Genomic DNA, 20,609 nt, shown 5'->3' with positions numbered 1-20,609 from the left:
GAAGAAGCCCACATGTATTACATTGAGTACATGTCATATTTTGCATAATATATGCTTATTGCACATTGAATATACACAAACTACACATTTAAATATGTATTCTTATTATGATGTATTATTATCAAGTAGGATTCTTATTAATATCACTATTGATGTGATGCTATTATTATCATTTTTGATATTATTAAGGTTACTTTATTTGTTGACACCTCCTGAAAATGCAGCCAGACTTCAGAACAGCCTCTTTTCTTGGCTGTTCCATGCTAACAATTCAAAAGAACTCACCCTCTGTTTCCCTGTCTCAATTCACTTCCGCATCGAATGACACTAACCTGCTCAAGGAGGGATTCGCGCTACTGAAGCAGTCACGTGGTTGTGTGCGGAAGGTGAGAGTCATCGGTGGAGGAAAGTCATTCAGCCCCTAAACAAAAAAGAAAGTAAAAGAAAGTAAGAGAGAGAGAGAGAGAGAGAGAGAGAGAGAGAGAGAGAGAGAGAGAGAGAGAGAGAGACGCCATTTCGAGGATTACATCTTAAACTCCTCCATATGTTTTTTTGGTAAGTTATTCGTCATTTAGCCATATGATATTTTTGATATACACAATGACTTTTTTTGCTGGTCTTTTCTAACCCAATCATTAGTTTAATGTGCAAACTATCAGACCAAAATGGTGGAAACGTCGACGATTATAAAGTGATTTAAGTTTTTATTTGTATGTTACTCAGACTTAATCAGACTCAGACTTTTTGTTTATAATACTATGAAATATTAAGATTAAAAATCAATCATGTCAAGTTGTTTATCATGATATTTCTAGATCATTCGTCTGACGTCATTCAAATTATGAAACATTGACGGTACATTATTGTATGTTTTAAGCACTCTGCCAACACATTATATAGGCCTATATATTCACAATAATATACTGTACGTTAATGTGCTTAAACTATTCATTTCAATTAATCACCCAACCAAGAATGACTTACAAATGTGGAAATATAAATGCCTTTATTTTTTGAACAGCAATGATGATGTGATTAATCAAACTAATGAATTTATCTTAAAAACATTGAGCACATAACTTGATGTGGGTACATCCACATGAAACTCATGGCCAGTAGATGGCATGTTTGCGATGCAACATATCGAGATTTATTTATTTATTTTTTGGAGATTTTCGTTTTAGTTTCAGTTTCATTAAACTATAAGAACATTGCTCAACAGTCAGTCAGAGACAAAGGAATACAGGCAGACATAGATTCATTTCCATCTGGGCCCTATGTGGTTTTTGATTGGCTGTCACTTTGACAACCCATATGGGGCCCATATAAATTTGTCCACTGGCTCCCTTGTATCTTAGCCCATATGGGTAAACAATGGGGACATTGTGGGCACTTAGTGAGGCCCATGTTGATGTTTGTTATGTGGGCACACTTATATGGGATCCAAAATGGGTGCTTAAAACAGGGCCAAGGTGGGCTACAAATAGCACAGGTCGGGAGCCCGATGCCCTCCATCACACCCTCCCTCCCTCTCTCTTGCCCTCCGCTCAGCAGTCCAACACACATCGGCACATAAGACACACAGACTGGCAGTAGTGATGGGCAATCCAGCTCTTTTTAGTGAGCCCTTTTGGCTCCCAAACGGCTCTTTAAAAAAATATGTTTTGTAATTTTTGAAGTCAAACAGTTTGCGATAGTTTGACTATAATTGGTGTTAAAATAATTTTTATGAAATTATTAAATGAAATCATACTCTATCTTAACCACAATGTATTTAAAAATGCATTGGTTTGTTATGAAATGCTATTAAACATTTGCATTTAAACTCTAACTTTTTAATAGAATATTAAACCATATCAAATAAAAATAAATAATTTGCAAAACTGCAGCATCCCACAAATTGAAATAAATGTAAAAAAGATGCTAGCACATGTGCATTTTAAGTATAACCTTTTTAATGTATATAAACAAAGTGCATATAAATCTAACCATTCAAAACTAATACAATCTGAACAACATAATAAGTTGGCTCCGCCCTCCTCTTTGGTTCATTGGTTGACACTGCGTGTCTGATTGACAGGAACAACAGGTGATGTTGTTAGTCTGAGCAGACAGTCAGAACAAATGTGTGTGCGCTTGAGCATTTAGGACTATATTATTATTATTTTCTTTCGTTCTTTGAATTCGTTTATTCTATTCATTTAAATCTTTTGATTATTCATATCTTAATTTGTTTATATTTTAATAAATAGATTCGTATCTTCTGATATGTGAGCCGGCTCCCAACTTTCACCTACAAGAGCCAGCTCTTAGAGCCATCTCGTTCACAAACGACCTATCGCTAACAGGCAGACAGGCAGGCAGCAGCCCTTCCCAGCTCCTATCCCAGGGTGTCTTCAGGCTGCTGGCTGTTTGATGGTTCAAAAGGCATATTTAGGCTGCATAGAAGTAATCCACATGACTCTATTTGATCAACTAATATCTTCTGAAGCCAATCAATAGGTTGGTTTAAGAAACAAATCAATAATTAAAACTTTATTAACTTAAAAAAATTGCTTCCTGCCAGCAGTTGACGCATCAGTGACGTAAGCACTATGGCGCATTCACACGAGAAGTTGGAAGAGCATGCTTTGTATACAACAGAGGAACGAACATCACGCAAGAGTGAGTTAATTTAAAACAGCATCCCAACGCTGGCCGGAAGCAATGATTTAAAATTAAAAACATTTTAATTATCGATTTGTTTCTTAAACCAACCTATCAATTTGAAATGTACAGTATGTTTTTATAGTACAGTTACCTCATATGTCTTAATATCAAGGAAAATCTTGCTCAAAGAAACATTATATAACACTTAATATAACATTAACCCTCTACGTTGAGTGCCATTCAAAGCATGCTGGGAAACTCATTTTCAGTGAAATGTAAATTGCTGTAAATTTAAAGAGACAAGTTCATTAAACTCAAAACAATAAAATAATTCAGGTTACTGAAAAGGTGTCAGTTTTCAAATACTCATCAAGCTTAATTTATTAACTAATTTGGATGATTAAATTTTTCGCTATTAAAAATGTATAGTTGTGAGCATTAGTGTTTACAGTGCACCCACTCATTAGGTTACAAATCTGTTTGACTTTCTTCAGTGGAACGCATGAGTTGATGTTAGGCAGATTGAAAGCCTCAGTCACCATTCACATTCATTATATGGAAAAAGGCAAAGGAGAGACCTTTGATCAAACTTGAACTGCATCATCCGTTAATGGAAATCCTGATATAAACTCAGCAAAAAAATAATTGTCCTCTCACTTTCAACTGCTTTTATATTCAGCAAACTTGTATGAACATAAAAGATTCAATAACTAAGATGAAACTGACAAGTTTCACAGACAAGTGACGAACTGAAATGGAATAATGACAAAGAACAAAGAACAAAGGGGGGGTCAAAATCAAAAGTAAGATCCGAGCTCTTCACTGCAGGACTACACTACATTGCAGGACACTGACATTCCTGTCTTGCACGAAATCACACACAGAACCATATGGCTGGTGGCATTGTCATGCTTGGAGGGTCATGTCAGGATGAGTCTGCAGGTAGGGCACCACATGAGGGAGGAGGATGTCTTCCCTGTAAAGCACAGTGTTGAGATTGCATGCAACGACAACAAGCTCAGTCCGATGCTTTGAAACACTGCCTCAGACTATGACGTACCCTCCACCACCAAATTGATCCCGCTCCAGTGTACATGCCTCGGTGCAAAGCTCATTCCTTTTACGATAAAAGCAAGTCCGACTATCTCGTCAGCGAAGAGCACTTTTTGCCAGTCCTGGTGGGTTTGTGCCCATAGGCAACGTTGTTGCCGGTGATGTCAAGCCCTCAGTCCAGCCTCTCTCAGCCTATTGCAGACAGTCTTGTGCATTCCTGGTGTAACTCAGGCAGTTTTTGTTGCCATTCTGTACCTGTCCGGCAGCTGTGATATTCAGATGTACCGATCCTGTGTAGGTATTGTTACACATGGTCTGCCACTTCAAGGACGATCAGCTGTCCTTCCTGTCTCCCTGTAGCGCTGTCTTATGCATCTCACAGTACGGATATTGCAATTTATTACCCTGGCCACATCTGCAGTCCTCATGCACACTCACACAGATGAGCAGGGACCCTAGGCATCTTTGTTTTGGTGTTTTTCAGAGTCAGTAGAAAGGTCTCTTTACTGTCCTAACTTTTTATAATTGTGAGCTTAATTACTCTACATCTGTAAGCTGTGTCTTAATGACCCTTCCACAGGTGCATGTTCATTAATTGTTCATGGTTAATTGAACAAGCATGTGAAACATTGTTGAAACACTTTACAATAAAACTTTACAATCTGTAAAGTTGTTTGGATTTTTACAAAATTATCTTTAAAATACATTGTCCTGAAAAGGGGATATTTAGTTTATATATGAGTTTATATATATATATATATATATATATATATATGTAAAGCAGTTCAATGGAAAGTAGGAGGTGAGAACCGGCTTGCCAATATATATATAATAGTTTAAAGAAGAAATAAACCAAAAGAAACAAACACACACACATAGGACGGACAGCTGCCCGTAAATGTTCTCTCCCTCTGTCGCACCACCATCCGCAGTCAGCCTTTATCCCTCTCGGAGGTTTGATTAGCCAAATTAGCCCTCTGCCCTCTAATAATCTTTCTCTCAGGTACACCCCCCCCCTTTCCCTAGGGGAAGGCGTGCCTTACACCCTGTCTGCCAGCAGGCCATCCCTGCCTTCCTGAATCTGGGAGGGGACAGGGGGAGGGAAACAATAATGAAAAATAGGGGGTTACTCCCGGTAACAGTGCAGTACCCCCAAAAAAACAAAACAGTTTATTTAAAAGAGAGGGAAAAGGCCAAAAGGGGAAAAGGAGTGGCAGTGGGAGAGAGAGAGGAGAGAGAGAGAAAGAAAAAAAACACTTACTCACCGTTTCTCCGATACGCCGTAGCTTAGAACTCGGCCACTCCTTCACCCTTTAACGAATGACAGCCGCGGATTGGAGGCAGTCCTCCAGCCCCTGGCGGACAGAACACCCTGCAGCATTCTTGGGGAACAGAAGGGGTCTCCCCCTCCCCACTCGTGGTCGGTGGTCTCAGACCTCATCGCATTTCAGCGGCGGATAGGGGTCTCCTACGCCACTTAAATCAAATCTCTGCCTATCTCTCACAGAACAAGCTGCTGGATGACAATCAGTCCAGCTTTAAAAGTAGACACTCCATCGAGACTGCCCTGCTGTCTGTCACTTATTCGCTGAAATAGCCAAAAGCTGGATCCAGTTCATTCGTCCTGATCCTGCTGGACCTTTCTGCAGCCTTTGACACAGTTAACCATCAGATCCTACTCTCCACCCTCTCTTTTCTGTTTAATTCCTATCTCTCAGGTAGCTCCTTCAAGGTAGCCTAGAGAGGTGAGGTGTCCAAGTCACATCGGCTACTTAATGGGGTACCTCAGGGTTCAGTGCTTGGGACACTTCTATTTTCTATATACACAACATCACTGGGACCCATAATTCAGGCACATGGTTTCTCTTACATCTGCTATGCCAAAGACACACAGCTCTACTTGTCTTTCCAGCCTAATGACACCACAGTGACTGCTGAAATCTCTGCATGTTTGGCAGACATCTTGGCCTGGATGAAGGAACACCCCCTGCAACTGAACCCAGCCAAGGCCGAACTCCTTGTCTTTCCAGCCAACCCTGCTGTTGAACACAACATCACCATGCAGCTGGGTTCAACTACAGTAACGCCTTCCAAAGTGGTCAGAAATCTAGGTGTAACCATCGATAACATATACATTTTACAGACCACATCTCAAATAGAGCACGATCATATAGATTTACACACTACATATCAGGAAGATAAAACCCTTCCTCTCTGAACATGCCACAAATCTTCTTGTTTAGTCACTTGTCATAACTAGACTAGACTAATGCAACACTCTCATTGCAGGCCTTCCTGCATGCATAGTTAGACCCCTGCAAATGATCCAGAATGCAGCAGCACATCTGATCTTTAATGAACCAAAGAGAGTGCATGTTTCACCACTCCTTGTCTCTCTTCACTGGCTGCTGGTTGATGCATGTATCGAATTCAAGGCTCTGATGCTGGCATACAGAACAATCACTGGATCTGCTCCAGCGTAACTATAATCATTTCTGCAGAGCTACGTTCCCACCAGAAGCCTGCAGTCTGCTAAGAAACATCGCCTTCATAAAAATGAAGATGTTTAGAAGAATATTTCAGCTCTGCAGGTCCATATATTGCAAGTGAATGGTTGCCAGAACCTTGCCAGCTCCAAAATCATATAAAGGCAGCATAAAAGTCTTTCTTGCATTACAGAATCCTGCATGATATGAAATTGCAGGATAACGTTTCTTTAACGTGCATTCTCAAAGGACGCATCTGGAGATTTAGAAATATTTTTCCAATTTTGTGTTCAATATACATCTGACGGTTAGAGAACAGACTGTGGGTCTGAGGCTGAGACTATGACAACCCTAACACAAAAACATTTATAGGACACAGTACAAAGCCAATGATGAATACTGCACTTCTACTGCACTCAAATTACCACACTTGTACTAAAACTACAAAAATAACTGAAAATTACAAATAACAAAAAATATAAAATATCGATCTTCTGATATATGCCTTTCAGAGAAAAGAGAATAGGGGGCAACTGCCTCTAAAATGAGTCTCCGTGAGGAGATAAAAGAGAAGGACATCTGCATAGAGGAAGAAGAGTGTGATGCTCATCAGTACCATATGCAAATATCAGCATCTTCAGGATCAAGCTCTGTGTCTAAGATGTGTGATCAATCCATGGGGAAACTGCCCCCTAAATACAGTGATGGAAAATTGAGGTAAGACGCTAGCCATGTTTATATTTGTCAGACATTTTTATCTAAAGCCCAACAGTACAACACTAGCCAGTGCTCAGTACTAGAGTTGAAAGCTAAACAGCATATACAGTGAGGAAAATAAGTATTTGAACACCCTGCTATTTTGCAAGTTCTCCCACTTAGAAATCATGGAGGGGTCTGAAATTGTCATCGTAGGTGCATGTCCACTGTGAGAGACATAATCTAAAAAAAAAAATCCAGAAATCACAATGTATGATTTTTTTAACTATTTATTTATATGAGACAGCAGCAAATAAGTATTTGAACACCTGAGAAAATCAATGTTAATATTTGGTACAGTAGCCTTTGTTTGCAATTACAGAGGTCAAATGTTTCCTGTAGTTTTTCCACCAGGTTTGCACACACTGCAGGAGGGATTTTGGCCCACTCCTCCACACAGATCTTCTCTAGATCAGTCAGGTTTCTGGGCTGTCCTGAGAAACACGGAGTTTGAGCTCCCTCCAAAGATTCTCTATTGGGTTTAGGTCTGGAGACTGGCTAGGCCACGCCAGAACCTTGATATGCTTCTTACAGAGCCACTCCTTGGTTATCCTGGCTGTGTGCTTCGGGTCATTATCATGTTGGAAGACCCAGCCTCGACCCATCTTCAATGCTCTAACTGAGGGAAGGAGGTTGTTCCCCAAAATCTCGCAATACATGGCCCCGGTCATCCTCTCCTTAATACAGTGCAGTCAGCCCTGTCCCATGTGCAGAAAAACACCCCCAAAGCATGATGCTACCACCCCCATGCATCACAGTAGGGATGGTGTTCTTGGGATGGTACTCATCATTCTTCTTCCTCCAAACACGGTTAGTGGAATTATGACCAAAAAGTTCTATTTTGGTCTCATCTGACCACATGACTTTCTCCCATGACTCCTCTGGATCATCCAAATGGTCATTGGCAAACTTAAGACGGGCCTTGACGTGCTGGTTTAAGCAGGGGAACCTTCCATGCCATGCATGATTTCAAACCATGATGTCTTAGTGTATTACCAACAGTAACCTTGGAAACGGTGGTCCCAGCTCTTTTCAGGTCATTGACCAGCTCCTCCCGTGTAGTTCTGGGCTGATTTCTCACGTTTCTTAGGATCATTGAGACCCCACGAGGTGAGATCTTGCATGGAGCCCCAGTCCGAGGGAGATTGACAGTCATGTTTAGCTTCTTCCATTTTCTAATGATTGCTCCAACAGTGGACCTTTTTTCACCAAGCTGCTTGGCAATTTCCCCGTAGCCCTTTCCAGCCTTGTGGAGGTGTACAATTTTGTCTCTAGTGTCTTTGGACAGCTCTTTGGTCTTGGCCATGTTAGTAGTTGGATTCTTACTGATTGTATGGGGTGGACAGGTGTCTTTATGCAGCTAACGACCTCAAACAGGTGCATCTAATTTAGGATAATAAATGGAGGTGGACATTTTAAAGGCAGACTAACAGGTCTTTGAGGGTCAGAATTCTAGCTGATAGACAGGTGTTCAAATACTTATTTGCAGCTGTATCATACAAATAAATAGTTAAAAAATCATACATTGTGATTTCTGGATTTTTTTTTTTAGATTATGTCTCTCACAGTGGACATGCACCTACGATGACAATTTCAGACCCCTCCATGATTTCCAAGTGGGAGAACTTGCAAAATAGCAGGGTGTTCAAATACTTATTTTCCTCACTGTAGGTCTAAAACACTTTTCTTCATTTGTTTTTCTGTAAGTATCACCAGGGAGGAACAGAGATTAGAATCTCCAGAGCCCAGCGCTGTTTCTGTGAAGAGCAACAAATCATTTTTTGAGCCCCCTAAATTCAGTGATGGAACAGTAGACCCGTTCACACATGCAACCAGGTAAAATATATGAAAACCATTAGTTTGCCTTTACTGGAAATGTGCTTTTTACACATACCATCAATATGGAAATGTGTAGGTAATGATACAACTTCAGACGATACGGGAAATTGCCAGAGCAAAATGTACTGGTATTTTCAAAAATGTAGTGTTCACACATCACCTCTAACCTGAAAAATGCAGTACATTTTCTGGAAAAGGCTGTATGTGTGAAAGGGGCTAATGATTACTCACCCCAGGTAGGACACCTGCCATTTTTGCATTTGTCAGATGCTTTAATCACAAGAGACTTACGTCTTTTTTTCAGTATTTCCAGAAAGGTGGGACATAGATCAGAGTCTCCAGAACCCAGCTGTGTTTCTATGAAGAGTAAACTATCTTTGTTTGAACCCCCTGATCTCCATGATGGAACAGTGGATACTCACTCCAGGTAGGACACTAGCCATTTTTGCATTTGTCAGATGCTTTTATCCCAAGAGACTTACAGCGTATTAAAGCTATGCTGCTCAACACTAGTCAGTGCTTGGACTAGAGATGGAATGATAACCAGCAGATAGGTCTAAAACACTTTATTTTTCGTATTTTTTCAGTTTTTCCAGAAAGGTGGGACATAGATCAGAGTCTCCAGAACCCAGCTGTGTTTCTATGAAGAGTAAACATTCCTTGTTTGAACCCCCTGATCTCCATGATGTTACAATGGCTACTCACCCCAGGTAGGACACTAGCCATTTTTGCATTTGTCAGATGCTTTTATCCTAAAAGACTTACAGCGTATTAAAGCTATGCTGCTCAACACTAGTCAGTGCTCGGACTAGAGATGGAATGATAACCAGCAGATAGGTCTAAAACACTTTATTTTTCGTATTTTTTCAGTTTTTCCAGAAAGGTGGGACATAGATCAGAGTCTCCAGAACCCAGCTGTGTTTCTATGAAGAGTAAACATTCCTTGTTTGAACCCCCTGATCTTCATGATGGCACAATGGCTACTCACCCCAGGTAGGACACTAGCCATTTTTGCATTTGTCAGATGCTTTTATCCTAAAAGACTTACAGCGTATTAAAGCTATTCTGTCCAACACTAGTCAGTGCTCGGAACTAGAGATGGAATGATAAACAGCAGATCTAAGGTCTAAAGGTCTAAAATACTGTTTTGTTGTCTTTTGTCAGTATCACCAGGATGAACCGTGTTGGTTTGTAATATGGTTATACAATATGTTCCATGTTCTGAAACATGGCTTCTATAGACACTGTTTCATTTATTCTACTAAAGCACATGGGAGAGAAGACAACAAAACAAACAGCTTTGTAACAGTTTAGTTTAGTTTGCCATTGTAATAATCTTAAAAATGTATGAAGTATTAAGTTTCTCTCACTGTCCATTGTGCAGAAAGAGATCTAGAACAAGTTCTGGTCTACAAACACACAAAGTCATGGGAGGATCCCGTTATGCTCACTGTTACACTAAACGAGCCCTGGTGGAGCGGACTGGGTACATGAAGCAAGAATCTCGCCAACCACTGGATGACATCTTGCAGAGAGTCAAAGACACTCATAAAACCAGCATGAAGAATATTTATGAGAGCTTATTTGAGGGAATCAATCTGCAAGAGAATCAAACCCTCCTCAACAGGATCTACACACAGCTCTACATCATCGAGGGCGAGACAGAAGGGGTGAATGAAGAACATGAGGTTTTACAGATGGAGAAAACACCCAGAACACAGCACTCACAAGACACTCCAATCTTCTGCAATGACATATTTAAACACTTATCTCTACCAGGATGTGAGGACAAGAGAAGAGAGAGGAAAGGCAAAATAAAGACTGTTCTTACTAAAGGCATCGCTGGAATTGGAAAAACAGTCTCTGTGCAGAAGTTCATTCTAGACTGGGCTGAGGGGAAAGCAAATCAGGATGTACATTTCATGTTTGTGCTCTCATTTCGAGAGCTGAACTTGATTAAAGATAAGCAGTACAGTCTTCACAAACTTCTGCTGGACTTTCATCCTGAACTTCATGATCTGGTATCAAAGATTTATGATGGGTGTAAAGTTGTGTTCATCTTTGATGGTCTGGATGAAAGCAGAATTCCACTTCTGTTTTCAGACATTGAGAAAGTTTCTGATGTGACTCAGACTTCACCAGTGGGTGTGTTGATGTCAAACCTCATCAAAGGAGATCTGCTTCCCTCTGCTCTCATCTGGATCACCTCCAGACCAGCAGCAGCCAATCAGATCCCCTCCAAATACATCAACCGTGTGACAGAAATCCAGGGATTCAATGACCCTCAAAAGGAGGAATATTTCAGGAAGAGAATCAGTGATGAGCATCAAGTCAGCAGAATCATCTCACACATTAGAAGAGCAAAAAGCCTCCACATTATGTGCCACATACCAGTCTTCTGTTGGATCTCATCCACTGTGCTTCAAAACATCCTGAAACAGGAAGGCTGTGCAGAAATACCTCAAACTCTTACTGAAATGTACATCCACTTCCTGCTCATCCATATTAATATGAGGAATCAGAAGTATGATGAGAAAGATGGGAGAGATCCAGAGAAACTCCTGCAGTCCAACAGAGAAGTGATTGTGAAACTTGCTGAACTGGCGTACAAACAGCTGATGAAAGGCAATGTCATGTTCTATGAGGAGGACCTGAGAGAAAGCAGCATAGATGTCACTGATGCTTCATTGTATTCTGGAATTTGCACTGAGATCTTTAAGGTGGAATCTGTGATTCACCAGAGGAAAGTCTACAGCTTCATACATCTGAGCATCCAGGAGTTTCTCGCTGCTTTCTATTTATTTTACCATTATATAAGCAAAAATGTTGACACATTGCAATTTTTGGATGTAGTGCATAGTCTGCATAAGGAAGCAGTAGATAAAGCACTAACGAGTGAAACTGGACACCTGGATCTTTTCCTGCGGTTCCTGCTGGGCATCTCATTGGAGTCTAATCAGAAACTCTTACAAGATCTACTGACACACACAGCGAACAGCTCAGAGAGCATCAAGAGAACAACAGAATACATTAAAGACAAAATACAGGGTGACAAACATCTCTCCACTGAAAGATCCATCAATATGTTCCTCTGTCTGTTTGAAATGAAAGATCAGACTCTGTACAAACAGATTCAGGAGTTTGTGAAATCAGACAAACATTCAGAGAATAAACTCTCTCCTGCTCACTGCTCAACAATTGCCTACATGCTCCAGATGTCAGAGGAGGTTTTGGATGAGCTGGATCTTCAGAAATACAACACATCAGAGGAGGGTAGAAGAAGGCTGATACCAGCTGTGCGGAACTGCAGAAAAGCTCTGTGAGTGTTAAATCCATGTGTTACAGTGGAGAGACTTTTCTAAATGGAATAATAATTTCTGTTGTTGTGCCAAGGACCTTTTTTCTAACTTTTTTTAGAATATCTTAAATAATCTGAAGCTAATATTATTAAAATACCAATAGTAGAATGAGGCTAGGAATTTATTTATCGTGTTTCTGCTCTATTTCAGTCTTGTTGGTTGTAATCTCACTGATCGGTGCTGTGAAATTGTGGTCTCGGCTCTCCGATACCCAAACTCCCTCCTGAGAGAGCTGGACCTGAGTAACAATGATCTGCTGGATTCAGGAGTGAAGTTGCTCTCTGATGCACTAAAGAGTCCAAACTGTACACTGGAGATACTGAGGTGAAACTTTAAATAATACAAGATTTTTATGTCTGATAGTGTTCTTAGCTGTTCAGAACTTTATGGTTATAAATTCGAAATTTTGTTAAATTATAAATTAGTTCTTGTAATTATCAGGTCTTTTTAATTTTACCTTTTATTTTTTAAGTTTAAAAATTCTTTTTTGTAGATTGTCCAACTGTTGAAGTGTGTGTTTGTAAATTATTTTATTGTCAATGTGTGTGTTTGTAGATTATCCAGCTATTGACGTGTGTGTTTGAAGATTATTTTTTTGCGGTGTGTGTGTTTGTAGATTATCTGACTGTTTATATGTTTGTTTGTAGATCATTTTATTGTCAATGTGCATGTTTGTAGATTATCTGACTGTTTATATGTCTTTGTAGATTATCTGACTATAGTTGTGTGTTTGTAGTTTATCTGACTGTTTACGTGTGTGTTTTTAGATTATCTGACTGTCATTGCTTGTGTTTATAGATTATCTGACTGTTTATGTGTGTTTGTAGATTATCTGACTGTCGACGTGTGTGTTTGTAGATTATCTGACTGTCAATTTGCATTTTTGTAGATTATCTGACTGTCAACATGTTTGTTTGTAGATTATCTGACTGTCAACGTGTGTGTTTGTTGATTATATGACTGTCGACATGTGTGTTTGTAGAGTGTCTGACTGTCAACGTGTGAGTGTAGATTATCTGACTGTCAACGTGTGTGTTTGTAGATTATATGACTGTTGACGTGTGTTTGTAGATGATCTGACTGTTTGTATGTGTGTTTGTAGATTATCTGACTGTTGACGTGTGTGTTTGTAGATAATCTGACTGTTGACGTGTGTGTTTGTAGATTATTTTACTGTTTACGTGTGTGTTTTTAGATTATCTGACTGTCATTGCTTGTGTTTATAGATTATCTGACTGTTTATGTGTGTTTGTAGATTATCTGACTGTCGACGTGTGTGTTTGTAGATTATCTTACTTTTGATGTGCGTGTTTGTAGATTATCTGACTGTCAATTTGCATTTTTGTAGATTATCTGACTGTCAACATGTTTGTTTGTAGATTATCTGACTGTCAACGTGTGTGTTTGTTGATTATATGACTGTCGACATGTGTGTTTGTAGAGTGTCTGACTGTCAACGTGTGTGTGTAGATTATCTGACTGTCAAAGTGTGTGTTTGTAGATTATATGACTGTTGACGTGTGTTTGTAGATGATCTGACTGTTTGTATGTGTGTTTGTAGATTATCTGACTGTTGACGTGTGTGTTTGTAGATAATCTGACTTTTGATGTGTGTGTTTGTAGATTTTCTGACTGATGATTTGCTTGTTTGTAGAGAATCTGATGGTCGATGTGCATGTTTGCAGATTATCAGGCTGTATGGTGACAGAGGAAGGCTGTTATAATGTGTCTTCAGCTCTGAGTTCAAATCCCTCACACCTTAAAGAGCTGGATCTCAGCTACAATCACCCAGGAGAATCAGGAGTCAAGCTGCTCTCTGATAGACTGGAGGATCCAAACTGCAAACTGGAGATACTCAAGTATGTTGTGTAGTATGATACATGAGGCTTGGTTTTTGTTGGATTTGGACAATACTGTAAATGTCAGATGAGTAAAATAAATTTAACATGGTGGAGTCCAGACCAGGGATGCACCGATCCGATACCTGGATCGGTATCGGCTCCGATTCAAAGTTTTTAGACAGATCGGGTATCGGTCAGACGAGCCTTATCCAAATCCGATACTGTGTGTTAGTCATATTCATTTCTGTTAAGCTCCAAAACTGACATAAAAGAACCATAAAAGCACCTTTAAAGTAGTCCAAATACATACAGTATGCTAACTTTATGAATCGCAAAAGGTTGTGTTTAATAAGTTTCAGACTGGCAAGATAGTCGAGATGCTTATACACTTCACAGACCATTGCCTCTAATTTTTAAAAAAGAACAGGTTTGTGATGTTTGGTATCAATACACAGATCCAAGTCAATCTGGTAGAACTGTCCACTTATTCTAAGGAAAATGATGGTAACACATTTTTGCTCACGTGCATCGATGTGTTTAGTAAATATGAGTGGACACGCATTGTGAAGAACAAGACTGGGGAGGTGGTGGCCAAGGCCTTTGAGGTAAATACTCCTAGAGGGCAGAGTCCAACAAAATATAGACTGACAAGGGTAAGAATTTTTTTATGCAGCTGTAGCACCCTCTGATGTCATAGACTTAGACAGAGTTCACATATGTACGCATGCGCACAGGCACTGTCATCTATCAACCAAATATTCTTGAATGTTACTAGAGACTACTGTGTAACATTAAGTACTGAAGAGGTGGCTGGCACGTTTAAAACCTAAAGACAGGTATGTAGCCAATATATAACAAAATAAGCAAGGCAGTTTTGCATGGCATGTGACGTGACATTTTGTGCAGCCAAGATTTTGCTTGCATTACTGTTTAAACTTCAAATCAAGAACTTAATTGAGTCAAGTCACCCACATTATGTCTCTCACCATTTACTTAAAACAACATATGAAAATACAGAAAAATAGTATTAATATTTGGCTATTAAGTCTTTTTATGTGTAGTGTATCCACATATGTAGGCTATTATTTCTGTCTTTTGTGGTCCATGTGTAACGGTAGCCAGCTGGTACGTGCTGTGCAGTGTGTGTAAACTTCACTCCCCTGACCTCAAGAGGCGCACTAGCAACTGATGCTAGAAGCTATAGCCTTTAGCCTCCTCGTTAGCATGCCCGCCTTCCATGCTGGAAATACCGGTTCGAATCCCGTTTGGAGTGGATTGAGCAGGACCGGTTACACATATAGTGTTGTCAGCATGAACTGGTCCATAATAACTAGATGAATTAACTTTTTAAATAGTAGGAAAAAAAACATATTGCTAAAGTAGACAGCAACTCTAAACAGATACATTTATTATTGATTTATTATAGTATTTACAATCTGCTTAGGTGTTTCCAGAATGTGTCTGTGAAGTTTCAGCTTAAAATACCCCATGGACAATTTATTATACCATGTTGTAAATGTCTCTTTTTGGGTGGAATCAAAAACACAGCGTTTTAGTACATGTCTCTTTAAATGCAAATGAACTGCTGCTTTCCGCCCCCTTTCAGGAATTGGGCTGTGCCTTTACAGCTTGTGAACAGCATAAATATAAAAAAAAAAAGTCTGCTCTCTGCCTCACATTACTTAAAGCAGATTTTCACAAGCGACAAAATTGGCAAAAAAGGTTAGTTTTAAAAAATTCTAAACATAAAAAAAAATAAATAATAAAAAAAATAATTCATAGTATTGCTATCTAATGTTTATTTAGCAAGTTTCACAGAAACTGCCTAAAACTTTATATAAAAAGAAGAGGCTTGCCGATGATGGTCACTACAGTATACTGCATACACTATAGCAACAACAAATCAGAACCATATGACTGACAGCATAAATACCAGAGTTCAACCATATATGTTTGAACCAGAGTCGGACACTGATGAAGGAGAGACTCCGGCAGAAGTCACAAGTGTGAGAATGAACCAGGGCATTTCTGAATGGTTAATTGACACTACACAGCTGCAGTGAGTCAGTCTGGCAACCAACATCCCTCGTGGTACTGATATGTTGTGCAGATGAGCTGGCCTTTGCAAGTAAACGTTCCACTTTTAGTACATCTCACTTATGTTCACAGAAAACGTACAATCACCTTACTGTATTGTGCATAATAAAGGTGCGGTTAAATAAAATAGGGAGCAGACCACTGACGTCCATTGCGCTCACTTTGCGCCACATGACCGGTCGTGAGAGACAGACACAAAGACGACAGATTATTGACGCGAGTGCATGCAGCCAAGATGATACAAGCACGATGCACCCACGTCAATAACAGAGACAAGGAGTATGAATGTCTGGTTCCCGACATAGACCGAAACAGAACTAGACAGGAAGTCAGAACCCAGACGCCACACTTCAGACATGAAACACAACAGACTGAAGAGCGCACAGCAGGGAATAAAACAGAGGCTGCGTGTTTACACAAAGACAGACATGGATGGATAATGCCACGGTCGTGTCAGACCAAAACCCAGACTGACAGAGTGAGAGGACCATGACACCAATGCGATAGAAATTCTGCCTTTATCAGCAATATCGGATACTGCAAATTTGGAGTTTTATATTGCAGGAAATGATGAAAAGTTCGTAGATCCGAATAACACGTTGTACGTGCATGTTAAAACCACAAATCCTGATATGTCAAAGGTTGATGTATCACTCTGTAAAAGGTTAATTTCACAGAGTATATGTATCTATACTGTGAGACTGGGACATGCTCACAATTGCTCACAAATTAGTCCATACGGACAGGGTCTCGTGTATCAAACCAGGAAAATCTGTTCTTTGCCCAAATGTATAATTTGCCTACAATAACAATCCATTTGCAATAAACAATATGATTTGGAGTGCCATGTCCTTTGGCACGCAACAGCTTGCTTGCACCAGCATCAGCAGTTCACGTAACATGGTTCAGTGTCGTGGCATTATTGGGTAGGGACCCCTAGTGTCACTACATCGACACAACGACGAGTGAGTGACAGAAGGGGAATGTCTAGGTTGCTGTCGTAACCCCCGGTCCCTGATGGAGGGAACGAGATGTTGTGTCCCTCTTGCCACAACACCGTACCAACCACTGTAGCGGCTGAACCTTGTTCTCGGCTCCTCAGTACAAAACCTGACTAAACAGATGCACGATTCCGTCCTTTTATACCCGTATGTTCGGGGAAGGGTTATGCAAATTCTGTTCGCCAATTTCTCATTGGCCTTTTCTCAAAGTTCAGAGGCAACCAAGGCTTTCAAGAGAGACCCCTTGTGTCACTACATCGACACAACATCTCATTCCCTCCATCAGGGGACGGGGATTACGACAGTAAACTAGAAGTTTTCTAACCTAAGACAGGCATTGACTGCTGTTAATTGGAACATAAACACCATACAGCTCACCACTATTATGGAATGAATTTTATGAAATACAAATTTTCTTGGTGTACTATAATTTGACCATTTGCCGAAAGCACTGTTAAGGACGTTTCCCACGACAGCCATAATCAACACATCATGAGGTATTGGGTTTGATTTTTTTATTACATCTGAGGATTTCTGGTAAAACAGTCAAACAAAAATCTAACAGTAGCAAAATAATGTCAGGATCCTGCTCTTGTTTTATTTTTACTATTTTTTCATGCCAGGATCCGATCACCTTGGTTTTGTTTGTATTTGATTTCCATGTGTTTCATTTAGTTTCTGGTTTGTATTTGATTTGATTCATGCACATGGTTTTGTGTGTTTTCCTCTAACACAATTAGTTACCACAGTTAATGTCACATGTTTGCTTATTTGATCACTGATCACGAAATTAGAAATATTTCTTAAATGATGTCATACATTTTTCAAAATCACACAGAGGGGTAATCACTAGCATTCAAGCAACAGCGAGAGGAGCAGGCTAATTTATTTATATGTTATAAGTGTTTCGCACCTGCTTTCCAGTCTTCATCTCGAGGTAATCCTTCCTCGTGATCACGCATGTTTTCATCAGCTGAATGGGAGTGTGACGAAACTCATGTTACATGTGCAACCCATTCATACATCACAAGCCTATCAACTATTTAGCCCTTTTCGGTGAATCGCTCCTAAAAAATCCTAAAACGTTATTTCGAAGTTTAAATAATTTTTTAATAGACTCTTATTTTTTAACCACACGATGTGGGTTTATGTTTTCTCTTTTAATCGTTTAAGGTTATTTTGAGTGTGACCATGGTTTAAGAAGGGTGTAACTGAATGCTGGGTTGGACATCTCAAGGATTAACAATGGTGTTTTCTTTATTACATCACTGTCATCCACGCAGCCTGACTAAAGCAAAGCGGACACGTTTACATGCACAATTAACCGAAAGTGAAGCACTGCTGGCATGTGCTGCACGAGTCTGTTGGGTATCCTGCAGTCTCGTCACATTTGAACTTTTTGTTCAGCCTCCCATTCAACTCACGAGAACATGCGATCATGAGGACGGATTACATCAAGATGTAGATTGGAATGCACGTGCAAAATTTCATATTGATAAAACGCTCTACTCCCCTCTCGCCATTGCTGGTGTGCCAGTGATTACCCCTCCTCGTGTCAATGCTGTCATATGTGCCATAGGTTGCCGACCCCTGTTCTAGATCATCCAAAAGCACTTATCAAGTAAATATTTACCGTCTGTGTATTTGTTTCTCTTGAGCTTGGACCATGGAAGCCATTTCAGGATCACACCAGGACTGCGAAAATGTAGGTCTTATCTCTCACTCTGTCTCACACACATATGTAAAAGTATTGTGAACCGTTGTGAACATTTCTTGTTTCTTCTTATGTCCAGATGCCTTTGATCTCACAATGGATCTAAACACCGTAAATACTCGCCTCATTCTGTCTGAAGACAACAGAAAGGCGACACGTGTGGAAGAGAAGCAGTCCTATCCTGATCATCCAGAGAGATTTGAGAGCTTTGAGCAGGTTCTATGTAGAGAGAGTCTGACTGGACGCTGTTACTGGGAGACTGATTGGAGTGGGAGAGAGGTTGTAATATCTGTTACATATAAAGGAATCAAGAGAAAAGGAGGGACTGACTGTTGGTTTGGATACAATGACAAATCCTGGAGTCTAATCTGCTCTGATATCAGATTCACTGTCTGTTACAATAATATCATCACTGACTTACCTGTCCCATCACCCCGGTCACACAGAGTAGGCGTGTATGTGGACTGGTCGGCCGGCACTCTGTCCTTCTTCAGCGTCTCTGACACACACACACTCACACACTTATACACATTTAACACAACATTCACTGAACCCCTCTATGTTGGGATTGGGGTTTATGGCTCCACTGCGTCTCTGTGTCCGATTACACAACTGAATACACTTTTCACTAAATAGAACACACTCAGGGCTAAACTAGTTATTACTCTTATGTCTAGCTATGTATTAGTGTTACGTTCCTGTGGGTGTGCCTGTCAGTTTCGTAGGTTCATTACCTCTCTGAATTCCCATTGGTTCCAGAAGATGTCAATCTTCGTTAAGTGGTATGACGTCAACTCCTCCGCTGCCAATCAAGTTTCCCAGTCAGTGTTTAAAAGGCCTCTTAAATTGAACGGGAGCAGATCTCTCTTGGCTCCTCTGTCTTGTTACTGTGTTGTGTCGCGCTTATCACGATTGTTTGTTCTGTGGCATTCTTAAATCCCTGCCACTTTTGGTTTTGCCATTTTCACGTGGAGGGACGTTGTATTACTACTCCCTGTTTGTTAATCTTTTTGATATTAAAGGCATGTTCTCTTCCCAAGAGAAATGTGGACAGGTAAGATGTCACGTGACATACACCGTACAACATTTAGGTAACTTGATGTTAGACACCCCAGGTAAGAAAGTGAACGCCATCCTCAGTACGTTTTGTATTTGTTAGATAGAGTAGGTAAGTTACGGCGTTTGACGCTAAAGACTTATTTTCTCTGATTATTTTTATTTTAGGTTAGAGGATTAATCATTCAGTTAGATCTGTTTTCTTTTCTTTGGCCTTACTCTTGTCCCATTTCTCTTGGGCTAATCACTTAGAATATATTTATTCCAATTGCACATATTTATATATATATATATCTATTTGCTTATTGTTCATCTTTATCATTATATCTTGTTACACTTATGTATAATAAATCACCCTTTTGTCTTTGCATTACTTCATTTAGCGTTGTCTCTTGTCACCACCATCAATCCAATTTTAACGCAATCTCAATGTTACCTCTTCTAAACCTAGACCAAAAAAGAGTTCGTAACAATTAGTATGTGGTTTATCTAGTTTTTCCTGTTTTTTGGATAGTCAGGGATAAATAGCCTGGCTAACCCCTGAAGTTTTGCTTCCATGTGGTAATTAATGAAAACAAGAAAGAATAAAAAAGTTTACAGTTTTTATTGACAGTAAATTACACCTCTTAAATGTTTCTGTTAAAATACTGTGTGACCACTCACTGGTCCAAAAACAGTATCCAATGGAATGGTCTAGCTCAGGGGTGACCAACCCTGCTCCTGGAGAGCTATCTTCCTGCAGAGTTTAGCTCTAACAC

The 20,609-nt window shown here is 39.9% G+C and overlaps 1 protein-coding gene across 5 annotated transcripts; it reads left to right on the top strand.

Annotated features, from left to right (window-relative positions):
* Nucleotides 1–393: 393 nt before the first annotated feature.
* LOC127642945 (NLR family CARD domain-containing protein 3-like) lies at nucleotides 394–20,202 on the top strand. 5 transcript variants are annotated; one of them, XM_052125420.1, is made up of 12 exons: nucleotides 394–555; nucleotides 5,661–5,815; nucleotides 6,701–6,905; nucleotides 8,652–8,780; nucleotides 9,088–9,210; nucleotides 9,371–9,493; nucleotides 9,654–9,776; nucleotides 10,168–12,102; nucleotides 12,293–12,466; nucleotides 13,828–14,001; nucleotides 18,740–18,786; nucleotides 18,875–20,202. In XM_052125420.1, exons 3-12 carry the CDS (start codon nucleotides 6,733–6,735, stop codon nucleotides 19,429–19,431), a joined length of 3,558 nt encoding a protein of 1,185 aa, XP_051981380.1. In that variant the 5' UTR covers nucleotides 394–555; nucleotides 5,661–5,815; nucleotides 6,701–6,732; the 3' UTR covers nucleotides 19,432–20,202. The 5 variants fall into 5 exon arrangements, with proteins under 5 accessions (XP_051981380.1, XP_051981374.1, XP_051981407.1 ...); XM_052125414.1 differs by lacking the exon at nucleotides 5,661–5,815; XM_052125428.1 differs by lacking the exon at nucleotides 394–555 and having other exon boundaries at nucleotides 5,727–5,813.
* The last annotated feature ends 407 nt before the right edge of the window (nucleotides 20,203–20,609 follow it).

Source organism: Xyrauchen texanus, chromosome 1 (assembly GCF_025860055.1).
Source record: "Xyrauchen texanus isolate HMW12.3.18 chromosome 1, RBS_HiC_50CHRs, whole genome shotgun sequence".
Classification (NCBI taxonomy): domain Eukaryota; kingdom Metazoa; phylum Chordata; class Actinopteri; order Cypriniformes; family Catostomidae; genus Xyrauchen; species Xyrauchen texanus.
This window is presented reverse-complemented; position numbering and strand designations above follow the sequence as displayed.